The sequence below is a fragment of the Gavia stellata genome, chromosome 2 (assembly GCF_030936135.1).
Source record: "Gavia stellata isolate bGavSte3 chromosome 2, bGavSte3.hap2, whole genome shotgun sequence".
NCBI classification, from domain to species: Eukaryota; Metazoa; Chordata; class Aves; order Gaviiformes; family Gaviidae; genus Gavia; species Gavia stellata.
Window position 1 is genome coordinate 11801053 of NC_082595.1, and position 14100 is coordinate 11815152.

The 14100-nt window shown below is 44.7% G+C and overlaps 1 protein-coding gene across 1 annotated transcript; it reads right to left on the reverse strand.

Annotated features, from left to right (window-relative positions):
• Positions 1-2443: 2443 nt before the first annotated feature.
• Positions 2444-12899, reverse strand: PRPH2 (peripherin 2). Its single transcript, XM_009809545.2, has 3 exons — positions 12319-12899; positions 9335-9581; positions 2444-2680 (listed from the first exon to the last, which is right to left on the reverse strand). The coding sequence occupies exons 1-3, from the start codon at positions 12897-12899 to the stop codon at positions 2444-2446; spliced, it is 1065 nt and encodes a 354-aa protein (XP_009807847.1).
• Positions 12900-14100: the final 1201 nt, after the last annotated feature.

The window sequence follows — 14100 nt, forward strand, 5'->3', positions numbered from 1 at the left end:
ATTCTTCATAAACCTGTCTCCGATGGTCTCTCTACCTGTCTAATACCGTGAGACTCTTGCTCTGGGAACTGGCTTCTCCAATGTGGTGTTGAAAGAATAATTTGACAACTTGTTATGTCACTCTAGCAATAGACTGAAAAAAAAAAAAATAGCGACCACAAATAATTGGAGAGTCCTGTCTAAAGCAATGGTCTAAGCCAGATTTCTAGGGCAGCAATAAATCTAGATCTCTTTGAAAAATCAGATGTCTAGACAAGTAACCAGCATAGGTCACAACACAGTGAGGCCTCACAAGGAAAAAGTGTAACTAGTCCTTGTAAGGCACCTCCTACCCATATGTGACTCCTCCAAAAAGCTCTTCTCTGATATATGTGGCCGCATCATGCGCCATCCACAATCCTGTTCTTCTCTAACGGACCAGCTGAGAGGAGCAGCTGGTCGTAGCGATGTCTTACTGAGAAGGAAGGAGTTGGTCTGGTTTGTACAGTTCTGCCGTGCAGAGTGTCCCTCAGCAAAGCAATAGACGATAGGCTGTGGTGAATAGCAAGTTGGCTTTTACATTAGTTGCCCTTTTTCTAGTCAGTCTTACGTACAAAAGAACAGAGTTAACTTTTGAATTCATTATTTTAACTAAATTTATTGTCGTAACTAAAGTTAAAAGCTTTGACCAGCTTTGAAACAGTGAAAGGATGCCACAAATACCTGTCAAAATCAAACCTTGTGTGCAGGGGGCCTGAAACAGCCTGGCCACCGAGATATAGGCTACGGCTCAATGTACTGACACATCCCTACCCGTCCCGCTGTGAACTGGTCTGTCCACCCTAGAAGGAGTTCGAACAAAAGCCAGAGGAGCTGAGTGCTGCTGGAGCAAGTGCACAAGTGATGAAGAATGGAAACTAATGGGCTGTGCAATGATCAGGCAGCTGCACACACAGCTTCGTTTGAAGAACTGGCCACCAGCCTGCTGGAAGGGACCTGCTGAGAAAGCTTGCCGAAGTACACACGCCGCAGAGAAGAAGAGGTTTTGCACAGCCGGGGTGAAAATAAGTGTGGTGTCTGGCTCGTAGCTGAGGGACTGAGATGTCTGCAATTGATGGTGCAGGGGGTTGGGGTTTGCACTCTCAGGTTTCTTTCCCTTTAGCTGAATTTATCTGGCAGTTGCAGATAAACTCACGAATGATGCTCTGCTCCCTTACTAGAGGCCACACACCACAGCAAACTCTTTCCATTTCTTATTCCAACTTTGTATACGAGAACAGGGTCCTCCAGCTATGACAGTATGTTTGGAGAGATGCAGCATATGCAAAATGTGCCTTCACTTTGACTTAAAAGATATAATGAAGGGTACCCTATCACTGATAAAGAAAAATAAAAATAGCAAAATTTGCACACTGGGGACTGATTTAAACTTACTTTTCCCTGGCCTCAAAGTTTGAGGCTTGACGTACTTGCGGGTGAATGGTATTCATTTGCTGGGACCCTGGAAAACTTTTAAAGTGTTAGTTCTAAGTAGCCTTTTTTTTTTTTTCCTTTTCTTGTTTTAAAAGTAGTTGCGCTTGAAAATTCTCGAGCAAGCTATGAGATTACATACTTATTAAAATGTCCAGAATAACTGTAACTGGCACATGCTCATAGCATTGATTCCACCCACGACAAGAGGAATCGTCTAAGCTTCCGCTTGTTTAAATACAAGGTGAAGCTTAAGTCTACAACACACTCATTCAAGTTACACAGGCTGAAAAAAACCCTGAGAAACAAACTCCATAAATTTTACCTTAATGTTGTTTTCATGATACTTGTGCTGTTTCATTAAATTACAATTTTTGCTTAGTACATAAATTCTCAGCATAAGTTTGCATTTTGTTCTATGTACATCTTAAGAATACAGCAGAAAATACCATTGCTTAGCACATTAACAAAAATCACATTATATGACAAGTTTGTCAAAATACTTGCATACTAAGTTATATACAGTTCTGGAAATCCTTCTTTCTTTGGCTTCTAACATGTTACTTCCCAGAAAACCAATCTGTTTGTCTTTAAAAGTTGAAGTACATAAAGTATGCTGATAAAACAACTTGAGCAAAAAATATTAACTTTTCAAATTCCACTTTTAATTTCAAAATAAGATGGAATGGATCACTGTGTAATGCCAGCAATTTTTTTTTTTTTTTTAACTAACTGTCCCTAATAAGGGAACACGTGAATATTGCAAGTCCTAGTGGGGTCATTTCCCCCAGAAGTTATGAATATGGTGTACTCACATTGTGGATAAATGTATCATCCCCAGGTGCACGATGTTGTATACTCCCATATAAAAAAAAAAAAAGCATGAGTAGAAATATGTATTCTGATGGTTGATACATAGCTTTTAAAATGTAGATATTCACAAATCTCAGTTTTTTTATTCCTCTCTGATAAAAAGTCCACATCGATTAGAAGCTCAACTGACCGTTGTGATGGCTGGTGTCTTCCCACCTTCCTCTCCTTCCGCCCCTTCGGCATCTGCTTCCACCTGATTGAACTTACCAATCTTTTTCAAACGCTCCAGCGCAGACTTCAAAGTGTCCTTCAGGCTGTTCTCCAGGATCCACCCTTCGCTTTCACATTCAGGGTCTTCGGGATTTGTGATGCTTTCCAGAGAGGTGTGCAGAAGACGCAAGCCAACCATCACGGATGTCTGCACCATGCAATAGAAAAGACAGAGAGCGTCAGGCAAACCTTTATACCCTTGTCCACGTCTACGTCTTTGCCGCCCTCTGCTATCAGCAGCCCGGGCTGGTGGCATGAGCAAAATCCCAAAGGCACCAAACAGATACAGTTTAAGGGCTGTGGGAGTCCTCCAATCGAGAGGAGATTCTGAGCAGCCTTCCCCTTTGGATGGCCAGGAGGGGTGAAGGGGAGCTGGCAGGAGGAAAATGTCCCTTCAGAAGTAGGAAAGGAAAGGGTGGAGGTCTGAAATCAGTGAGCACCACAGGAAATGCGATAGCTGATAAGCAATGCGTGGATGCATCAACTTAGGAAGGAAGTAGGTGCTGGCTGCTGTGAGATGGCAGCTTTATGTGGCCATGTGCACAAGGGGGCTTTCCACGAACCCCGTCACAGGGTAGACGCCTCCTGAGAGGTTTTAATGAAACCTCTGCTCCTGTGCACTAGATGTCCATAAAGCTGGACAACATGCATGGACATGTGCAACAATATGCTCTGCCACCATCCACTTAATTTTAACTCTAAATATTTTTACTTCCCATTGACCTTAATATGTTTGGCAAGTACATTAATTTGATCAAGGAGATATTAATGAATCAGCATCTGTGCAGAACAGAGCAGCGTTAGGATTTGAGCCATCAGTTTGTCTACTTCAAAATCCGGTTTTGTGTTTATATAGGTATGTGCAAGTAAGGAAACCGAGGCAGGAGGTGATCTGTATCTCTCACTAGTTTCATCTAAAACAAATTTCTATTTCTGATAAAATATTTACCAGTCCCAGCAACCCTTACTGAGACCCTTTCTACTGTACTATGCTGGTGTAACGCCCCTGACGCCGGCAACCCCCCAAACCTGCCTCCAGAGAGAATGTTTTTAGCCAGTCTCCTGCCTTCTGACACCGTTCAGAACAATCTGACTTCCACCATTGTGGTGCTTATGAAGAAAAGTGATTGATCTGTGAAGTAGAGAAAAGAAAGAAAAGGCAGCGCCCAGAAGAGCCAGCTTGATGAAGTGGTAGAGCAGGTGGTCAGGATAGGGAAGCAAAAGACTAGTTTAGTCTTTCCTGTGCTAAGTAAAGCTAAGATCAAGACCACTTGTTGTCGTTAATGACCACATTGGGTTTGCTCTGGAAGGAGAGTACGATGCCCCTGTTATCCTATCCAAATTCCCAAGGAAGTGATTACCTCTGGTCTTCCTTAAAGAGTTTGGTATTGCTGTGTGTGGCTTACCTGGTGGCACAGCTGAGGCCCATGGAGAGCTGCCCTGGATCTGCAAAGTGCTGCTTTCTGTTGAGGCTTTTGAATTAGAGATGAAGGAAGCATGCAAACTGCCATGGAGGATTACAGCACTGGGTAGCTGGGCAGATTTGAAGTTAGGATTCAGCCACATAGTGTGGCTGATTGCAAAATTCACATCTGGCTTTTGGACTCATGGCACTGCTCAAGCATGTGCTTCTGTGGACCATTCGTTAGCCTATCTATCTACCCTGGTCATCCTGCTTGTGTATGAGCAGTGTCTCCAAAATCTTGGGAGACTAAAGCTACCATTGGTTACCCTCAAAATTTTTAGATGTTGATGTTTCTCTGTCTTCATTCAAGACCAGTAAGGGAAAAACTTTAGTCAAACAAACAAGCTTCATCAAACACTTCCATATCCAAAGGCAAATTTTCATCCTGTTCAACATAGGAACACATGACTTGCAACACCTTGGTCCTCAAAGAAGGTTCTAATGGCCCTGAATCTGGAAACAGTCTTATTTTGTTGTGGATATACCCAATAGTATGATGACTTAAATCAGTTGAAACACTATTCTTTTAAGGTCACAAGAAGTAAGAAATCACATCACACCAGTCTTGAGATTTAAAGCCTTTTACATCTTCCTTTCAATTTGAGCCCCAGTTTTGCTGCTGAGTTACGGGAGTAATATCTTTCCTTTTAATGGCTGTTGCAAGTAAAGATCAACAGGACTGGTCAGAAAAGATGGCCTCCACATTACTCTCTACTTGTGCTACTTCACTGCATGTCAGCAGGAGCTTTTTTTTTGTGACTGAATTACAAAGTCCCACTATTTGACAGCAAAATTAGCTGTACTTACAGGTTTCCTGGATGGCTCTAAATAAAGATGGTCATGCTTTAAAAAAAGGAAGGTGCTTGTGCGGAAGGGAGCAGCTGACCTGCCCTCAGATGAGATTCTGTGACATTTTCTCTCAGTTGAAGACTTAATTTTCTTAAAAATCTCGCTCAGAAAGCTTTTGGGTCCCTGGGGTTGAGATTTTCTAAAAGCAGTGCAAAATGTTTCGGGTCTCCTCATCTTCCCTGACCTGAGCCTGCCTTCTCTGCCAGATGAGAAAAGAGTCCAGGAAGTTAAAGACAACTCTCTGGCAAATTAGTCTATCTCCTATACGACAGCATAGAGCCTTGGACTATCAGTTTTGCCGAAGTACTTTATGTAGGAAACCATTTATCCAGAACTTTTAATGCAGGCAGCTTTTCAATAGCCCCATCTCTCCATTTCCAAGTCCTGGCCAGGACACTTAGAGCTGCATGCAATGCGTAAATCATATTATCAACAAAACTACGGAAGGCAGCTGGATGTGTCTGCTGCCTCAAAAATGTATGCTAATGCCTCAGCCAAAGCCACTTCAGCTTTGTAGAGATACTTTGAGTGACTTCTTAGAAAGGCTTGAGAAATGGACTGACAGGAGCCTCATGAAGTTCAACAAGGAGAAGCGCAAAGTCCTGCCCCAGGGAAAGAACAACCCCATGCACCAGTATATGCTGGGGGGTGACCAGATGAAAGCAGCTCGGCAGTAAAGGGCCAGGGGGTCATGGTGGACACAAAGTTGAACACGAGCCAGCGATGTGCTCTTCTGGCAAAGAAGGCTAATGGTATCCTGGGCTGCATTAGACGAAGTATTGCCAGCAGGTCGAGGGAGGTGATCCTTCCCCTCTACTCAGCACAGTTGGAGTGCTGTGTCCAGTTCTGGGCTCCCCAGTACAAGACAGACATGAACGTACTGGAGAGAGTCCAGCGAAGGGCCGCTGAGATGATGAAGGGCTGGAGCACCTCTCCTGTGATGAAAGGCTGAGAGGAGTGGGACTGCTCAGCCAGCCGGGAGAAGAGAAGGCTCAGGGGCAATCTCATCAGTGTGTACAAATCCCCGAAGGGAGAGTGAAAAGAAGATGGAGCCAGGCTCTTTTCAGTGGCGCCCAGCAACAGGACGAGAGGCCGCGGGCACAAACAGAGGAGCTTCTGTTTGAACATCGGGAAACACTTTTTCACTGAGAGGGTGACGGAGCACTGGCACAGATGCCCAGAGAGGTGGTGGAGTCTCCCTCCTTGGAGATACTCAAAAGCTGTCTGGACATGGTCCTGGGCAACCGGCTCCATGTGACCCTGCTTGAGCCGGAGGGGTTGTCCTGGATGTCCTCCAGAGTCCCTTCCAACCTCAACCAGTCTGTGGCTCTGAGTAGGAGATCTGTGCTTCATTACAGTACAGCAGAGAAGGCCTGGGCATCAGGGCCCCAAAGCCCGGTCTCACTGAGTGATTATTTCCCCCGCCCAATGGACAAACTGTCGTGCAAACTCTTGTCATGTTACAGCAATGTTCAAGTGGCAGGAAGAGCAAGGCCGCAGTGTTTCTCCAGGGCCGGGCATGGCCAGGCTGGGCTGGTGCATCCCCCTGCACCACGGCGTGCTCAGCCCCTCGGTCTGCGGCAGCAGAGCAAACCGTGCCCTTCCGGAGGGTCCCTGTTTCCTACTGCCTGTGGGCTGGGTTTGAATTATCGAGAGTTCGCTCCCCGTGAACGCATTGGAGAGTTTACTCTCCAGCGCACGATGTGCACTGCACCTCCCGCTCGCGTCTCATCGCTCTCCGGGATTCCCACCTCCTGGAGCTCAGCACTGGGCTCCCTCTGCGGCACCACATGTGAGATGAATCTCAAGGTCTCGGCCATTGCAGTAGCTGTGACCTATCGAGAGCCACATGTTTATGCAGGTGAAGGACCTGGAGCATCTCAAGAACCAGCTGCTGCCCTCCCTTCCTTTTGAAATGCTTTATTCAGGGCACCCTTGAACCCCCCATTTCCTCTTTGCTGGCTGAGGCAGGTCAAGAAGACAGCCAGGCTTGCTCTGCTTGACCTTCTGCAGCGAAGCCCATCTGTTTGCCAGGGTTTAGCCTGAGGCGGCTTAGCTAGAGCAGGGTGTGATCTTTTTTTGTCACCCTCATGACCGGTTGTCACTCCTGGGAAGCCTACAGCTTTTGCTAGTAAAAGCAGCATGTGGATAATAATATATTTCCAGAAAATATGACACGCTGCATTCTTTTCAAATAGAAGTTTTAATACTTCAAAATAGGTTCATTCTTCCTTGCACCTAATATAGAAACGTTAAACCTAAATGGTCTTCCCTGAGGTCCCTACACCCATTTGGAACATTACGTTTTTCGACAGCTCAAAGCAACAGCTGTGATTAGTGTTTCCCTCCGTGCTCTGTCCCACTTCCCGCAGGTCAATACCACCAACCCAGCTGGAAGAGTCCTCCGCCAGCCCCCAGAAGGGCTTTGCTGGGGAGGTGCTGTGGCCATGCCGCTTGGCTGGAGTTCACAGCGCTCCAGCTGCAAAGCAAACCAGGGTGCTCCTTTGCTTTTGCACTTTTCTGTCACTTCTCAGCAAGCCAGTCAAAGGGAAAACGAGAAGCGCAGAGCAGCAGGCTAACTCGCTGCTGGGTCGTGCCCTGGTCGGGCTAACATCCTACCCTTGGCCAAGAGTCGGGACCTCTGCTGCGCTCCGACTCAGTAAAAAATTGTTTCCTATCCTGACTGCGATTTAAAGAAAGTGGTTCTATTTCAAGGGAGACTAAATTAACGCCTGCTTCCTGCTTTGCTTCCTCCCTTCAAAGCTTGCCTTAAAAGCAGAGGGAGTTTGAGACCCAAATCTGGACCCTTTGTGGTAGACTATCAGGCAAGTCATAAATATTCAGGAGGACCAACTACTATAACCCAGGACTGTGATACTTCTTTGAAGCTTTGCCCCGAGAGTCCTCTGATTACCTGAGAAAAATCTCACCTTTTATTTTGAAAAAGACAAAGAAAAAAAGAAGAGATGGTATTTTTCACTACACCACAGATTGAAAGTACTACTTGGGTGTACTTTGAAGAGTTAGAAATAAAATACTGTATTTTTATCGCTGCTATTAATGTTAATGTAGCACTATCATTAATCTCCTACAAATCGGCAGAGGTATGTTACAGGTTCCTAGTCGTGATTTTTCACAGCTGGCATTAGTATTTCTGGGCATTTTTCCCCTGAGTTTTTGAATTTCCTTCTGATTTTCATATACAGCTGAAATTCCCCACTCTTCAAGAGCTCTTCATTTGAATTTGGGCTGAGACATGAGCTTCTCTTTCTTTTCTTACCAGAAAAACAGTGCTACAAGGAGGTAGTACCTTTCTCAGCCATGCGGAGTAGTGATTTTTAAAATAACAAAACATGAAGTAACTTTATGATATTTTTTTCAGTTCACAGATTATTTGTGTAGGTGTTTATTTGCTAAAAAGCATCTTCATTCCTGGAAGGGTGTTGCCCAGTGCTTGTGTCAAAATATAATGCATCTTTTTTTAATTTGTGTTTATCCAAATTTTTAAAAAGCTGGCTGAACCATTTAAAAGAGGCAATGCCATTTGCAGCAGCATTGCAAGGGTGAGAAAGGGTCTGCTGCACTCCATGTCACACAGTGAGCTGCACCCTCCCCATGTGCCACCCTGTCCTGCCCTACCTCCGCATCCCGCGCCTCACGCGCCAGCCCTCGTGCCGCTGCCAGCCCAGGCTCCCTGCGTATTGGTATTGATTAAACACTCTGCCCGGAAAATTGGCCATCTCCCAGAGGCAGAAGGACATGTTTTCCTTGCATCGAATGAACAGTATTTTAGCAGCAAAGCTGCACTTCATGTTATGGTGCCCACAAATACCTGCACTGGGCAGTCTCTGCACCTGTTTGCACATGTACAGTGGTTTCGGGAAGCAGAATAAAATAAAATTAATTCATCTGCTTCACCCAAACCACTTCTTGTGACCAAAACCGTTGATGAAGCTGATGAAGGACCTTAAACCAAATGCTGCCCTGAAGCTGGATGCTGCGCATGGCTCTAGGTCTTATTCTCATCAGCACATAAACCCCATTTTCTGTCCCACAAATTACTGCCATCTCTTTCTGATGTACTGCTTTGCGTACTTTTCATTCCCCACTAAAGGTGACATATGTAAAAGTAATGCATCTGGACAGCTGAGCCCTCCCGTGCTCTTCCCTGTTCAGCACCCTGCATTTGGCACAAAATCAGTCCTTTTTTTCCCCTCTTGCTGTGGGATACTTGAGGCTCTGGCCCCTTGCTCTCAAAGGGGCGTCTGCAATCCAGCCCCCACCCCATGCTTCCCAGCTGTGTCTCCAGCTGGGACCTTTCAGGCCTTATGCAGATGTTCACTATTATATGTTTTCTCAGCCAAAGAACAGCAGCGGATGATTTATTTCACATAGATCTGATCTTTAACTCAGAAGTCCATGCTGAAAAACACTCTGCCTCTCCGGAGCTGGTGCTTCAGCAAAGCAGGGCTGGGGGGAGAGGGTTACCTCGAAAAGCCAGACGAGGAGAACGACAGCGCCCATGGAGCTCATCATGCTGCTGTAGTAGTGCAGGAGGGCTTCCCGGCAGCCGCGGCGCCAGAGGTTGAGCTCCTCCGTTTGGTAGTCGTAGCTGTAGTGAGCCGAGTTGTTGGTGACCTGGTACTGGATGCAGGGTCTCGGGGAGCTGGGGTTGCAGCAGCTGAACGGGACGCCGTCCACCAAGTACCTTCCGTCCACATTGCTTTTGATCCGGCTATGGGCAAGGGCAGAAGGAAGCGTGAATACACACATATAGAGATATACCGGAGCAAATTTGCACGAGGAAGGAAAGCAAAGGCACCGTGGATTTTTCCACTGACGCCATTTCTCCGCATCCCCTGTTTATATAGCAGCGTTTGTCCGGGGTGTTTTTCCTCTCTGAAATCCTTTTCTATGTCAAGGCTACACTGAGTCTATAATTAACTCTTCATGATGAAAACGCGCCCTCTCGTGTCACTTCTTCGAATAAATTAATTTTTAAGAAAAGTAAATGGCAGAGAGAAATTTCAGGAGGGGCAGTCAGAAAAGAGTGATCACAGCATAGTTAGGGTGGAAGGGAGATGCTGGAGGTGACCCGAGCTTGGAAAAGGACCCACAACAGCCTTCGGACCTACCATATCCAGCTAGACCATTGATCCAGCAAATCTAATAGCTTCTCTTTGATGATAATAGCTCCAGGAAGGGGTTACGCATTTATTCTTGGATTGGGAAAGTAGCCAGTATTGAAAACACGAAATGTGCTTCAGCAACAGGATGTTGAAAAATTTCTGAAGTCCTTGCAGGAGCTCCCCAACTATTGTTCATTTGAGACTGTGGTTGCTATCCATAAACAGCCATTTAGTCTGGTGCCTTATGAAATGTTTAGATGAGGGATACTTAGAAGGCAAATAGTTCCATCGGCACTGAAAAAAAATATTATAATAAGAGGACTGCAACTCTAACAAATGCCATTTTGCTTTGAAAATGACAGAATGGAGAGCCCCAGTGATCTAGAAAGGTGAAAGAAATCTGAGAGTTGCTTGTAGCATTCTAGATGGCTATTTTAAAGTTGTGTCCTAGAGAGAGGGGCGATTGCAACAGCCTGGTGAAGTAAAATTCCGCTTTGCAGTCATGACCTAAATATATCTAAATGCCAAATGCAGTTGAGGTTTTATCCCTAGATGTAAAGTGTGTTCTGAGTTGGGTCTAAATGCTCCACCAGTGTAAATGCTCCATGTGTAAATTCTCCACCAGTTTCTGAGAAATTCAATCAGGCCTTCGCTCTACAAATAATATAAAAAAAAACACTGCAGGGGATGGACTCCCACCTTCCCTGAAATTAAGGAGAACTTCTCTATTGACTTTAAAGGGGCCAGAATATTCCACCAGGAATGTGAGCAGAGATCGTGCACCACCGCATAGTTCAAACCTTGAATTCACTCATTAACATCCATTTGTGGATTTTTCAATGCCCTATTTCCTGCCTCAGTAGTACAAAGAAATTGCCCTGAGTCTCAGTCCCAAACAAGACATCGTTTATTAAGGACAATATAACCTTGTTTTCTCTGTGTGCTTTGCCCTTCCACTGCTGCTGGATTACAGCTCTCAAATCTCCATATAATGCTGGCAAGGTGAACTTATTAGATTTTCAAGTAGTTATTTATAGCCATGGGCATACCTTTGCAATGCAAATACTCCCTTATTAAATAGTGAATGTATTTGTTATAACCCCGCAGTGCAACAGGTTAAGCCTGTAACAGTTTTCCCTATGAAGTCCTAGTTCAGAATTGCAAAAATCACCAGACCACCCAACAAGTCAAAACAATGTGCAGAGAGACACACAAGTGAAATACCATTTACACAGTCAGGCAGGGATCCCAAGAGATACACAAAGCTTTTTTCAAAATTACTTCAGACATTTTTAATGTAGGCAGTATATTTAAAAGGCAGATTGCTTCCAGTTTACAAGACCCTTTATGCAGCCACAGAGAATGAACATTAACAAATGATGTTCTCATAGAACTCTGAGTAACGATCTCTTCCCCTGATGCTTAATTTTTTAAAAGGTTGTGGGTATTTATGCTCAATGCTCATTTTTTTATTTCAAAAGTTAATTTGTTCTCATGTTTATTTTTTACTTGCGCTTACTGCGCCTAACCTGATTTTGAGATTACTGCCTCTTTGGTCACTGACATCAGAGCTGTTAAGGTGTTTCTGGTCGACAATCTGTTCTGGTCTGTATAGAGGAAACTAGTCCTGTTTTCATGTGAGGTTTAAAAAAATTAGGCACATGTTTTTATACAGGAGAGAACTTAAAATCCATTTGGCTACAAGGGACACTGTGTAAAGCTAAGAACGTCAACGGGTGTTGATGGCTCAATATTGTCACAGTGCTGAAGCAATCCACTGAGTGAATATCAAAATAAAATTCTAAATTTTAAGGATTTAAAACACATGAGTTATTGGTAAAGCATTACTGTTTCTATTTGCTTCCATGAGACTGATTAATTGCCAATATCTAAAGTGGAGTTTTAAAAGTGGTGTCAGCAGTATATATCCAGGGAAGTCTTTTATTAGGAACTTACTTAGTAAGTCGCATTGAAATCTGCTTTAGGAATAGTGAAGTTCTGACACTTTCCTGTTGATTTTGGGAGTAGGTGTATGTGGGATAATAATGGCTTTATAAAGAGGTAAAAGACAGTAAAAAGTATTATTTTAAGTCTGTTTACATTGTACCACGTAATAGTGAGAATTGTGCTTTATATTTTATTTTCTGGATAATGTTAGAAGAATTTGTCAAGGGAGGAAGCAATCTAGCTGAACATTTGGGATGCTTATTAAGCAAGAGCAGAGAAAATACCCTTTTTATACAAAACGCCCTCCAGACAGTGCCTGTTGTGATGTATATTTCTTTAATATAATACTGATCAAAGAACGATACCACGCGATACAAACCCCACCAAGTCACTTACTCTTTCACTTCTTTGGAGCTGAAGTCCAGATATCTGTTGCTGATCCACTGAATTTCAAACCAATCTTTGAAGCCGTTGTTCCCACAGCATTTGAACTCAATTTGGAGCATGTCAATGGTCTTCTTCATGAAGCATCTTCCAGGAGTGTCTGTGTCCCGGTAGAACTTCATACCGTTCTTGAGCCCCTGGGCCAGCGTGCTCTCCAGAGAGCCCCGCATGAGAAAGCAAATCAGAGCAACAAAAAAAATGAGTATGTTAAAGAAGAAACATAGTGCCAGGTAAGGTTTCAGCAAAGGCTTCCACTTGGCAAATTTAGCGGGATCCAGAGAATCGTAACAAATTTTGCCAGCAAAACCATTGAAGGCGCAAGATAATATACCCATCAATATCAAAGAATTGGGCACAAAGTGGCTTTCAGAATTGTCCATCACTTCGCTTCGCTTCCGGAGTTCAATTTTGAGGAACAACCCCATGCTAAAAACAAGGATTCCAGCAAACACTGAAAACCAGTTCATGAGCCATAGTCCCTGCGCTAGTTTTACCCGTTTCTTCTGGTTGAATTTGACTTTCAGCAGTGCCATCTTCGTAATGTGAGATGTTGGAAGATTTCGTAGCCTGGACCCCTCTTCTCAGCGTAAGCAACTCGAGGAAGAACCATTCAGGCGTTGGAAGAGACCCCGAACGGCACAGCGGGAAGCGAGCCACTGCACGGTCCTTCCATCTTGAGCTCCCCCGGTTAGGATTCAAGCAAGCAAAATATTCAAAGATCCAAATTAACAATTTCACATTAGTGAGAATAACGGGCAATTACCACCCACAACTATTTCTGGTGGTTCCTTCCAAGCAAAGGAGAAACAGTCTCAAGGTTTCAAATCATTTGATCTGGATCTGCAAGACGTCATTCTAATACCTTTAATCATTTGATCCAATTTGGAGAAATGTCTGTCAACAGATGAGTGGAAATAATCCCTCATTTTACTATTTAGTAGATTTGTGCTTTCTTATGATAGGCTGCTGGGCAGAATGTGAAAACCCAGAGATATAAAAAGATCTTTGTTGCCAGAAGAATATAGATCCTTTGAGGAAAAGGGAAGAGGGCTCCGAGGTTAAAAAAGGCTGCTTGAATACAAAAATATACTTCCCCTGCGTGATCCTGATTCAATCATATCTACGGCCAAACCCACCTTTCTGGTCCTTATCCTTCTGTGTTGACCCGAGATGACGTCCCATGGCTTACGTGTTCTGGAAGCAGATAAACGCGTAGTTTACGGTGACCTAAAAAACCTAAGCTTGGCACTTTCTATTTACTTCCAGGGCTTGTACCATCTCTGGGCCTCGGCAGGAGGGAAGGAGAAAGGAAAAGTTCGGAGAAACTCAATAAATAAACCCCAGCCTGAAATCTAGAGATGCTTTTATAAAAAGCGAGCCGACATGAGCAGCTTACTGGATAATCACCGGGCCAGGGAGGGGAGCAGGGCTGCCCGAGGGGACCCGGGAGCTTACACCAGGGAGGAATTTGACCCAGCGGCTGGGGAGGGACCCTTGGGCCGTTGTCACCAGCCAGGGCAACGGAGGCACCCCCGGGGTCCTCGGGGTCTGCCGGGGGACCTGCAGCCCGGCTCTGCTTTTGTGCTGTAGCAGGCAGAAAGGGAGGAATGCGAACCCCTCCTTCGGCGGTGGCCTTCCCCCTTACGCCGCGCAGCCGTTTCAGGCAAGCGTGGATGCTGGGCTTTTGCTCTTTCCAGTGCTTCAGGGGTTCCACTCACTTTGAAATATCACGAC

What these genes read in the sequence shown, in the direction of transcription:
- PRPH2 (XM_009809545.2), bottom strand. Translation starts at nt 12,899, where the DNA reads ATGGCACTGCTGAAAGTCAAATTCAACCAGAAGAAACGGGTAAAACTA. An exon ending in AGCTCCAAAGAAGTGAAAGA is followed by an intron (nt 9,582 to 12,318) that starts GTAAGTGACTTG and finishes CCTTGCCCATAG; the next exon opens with CCGGATCAAAAGCAATGTGG. An exon ending in TCCTCGTCTGGCTTTTCGAG is followed by an intron (nt 2,681 to 9,334) that starts GTAACCCTCTCC and finishes TGCATGGTGCAG; the next exon opens with ACATCCGTGATGGTTGGCTT.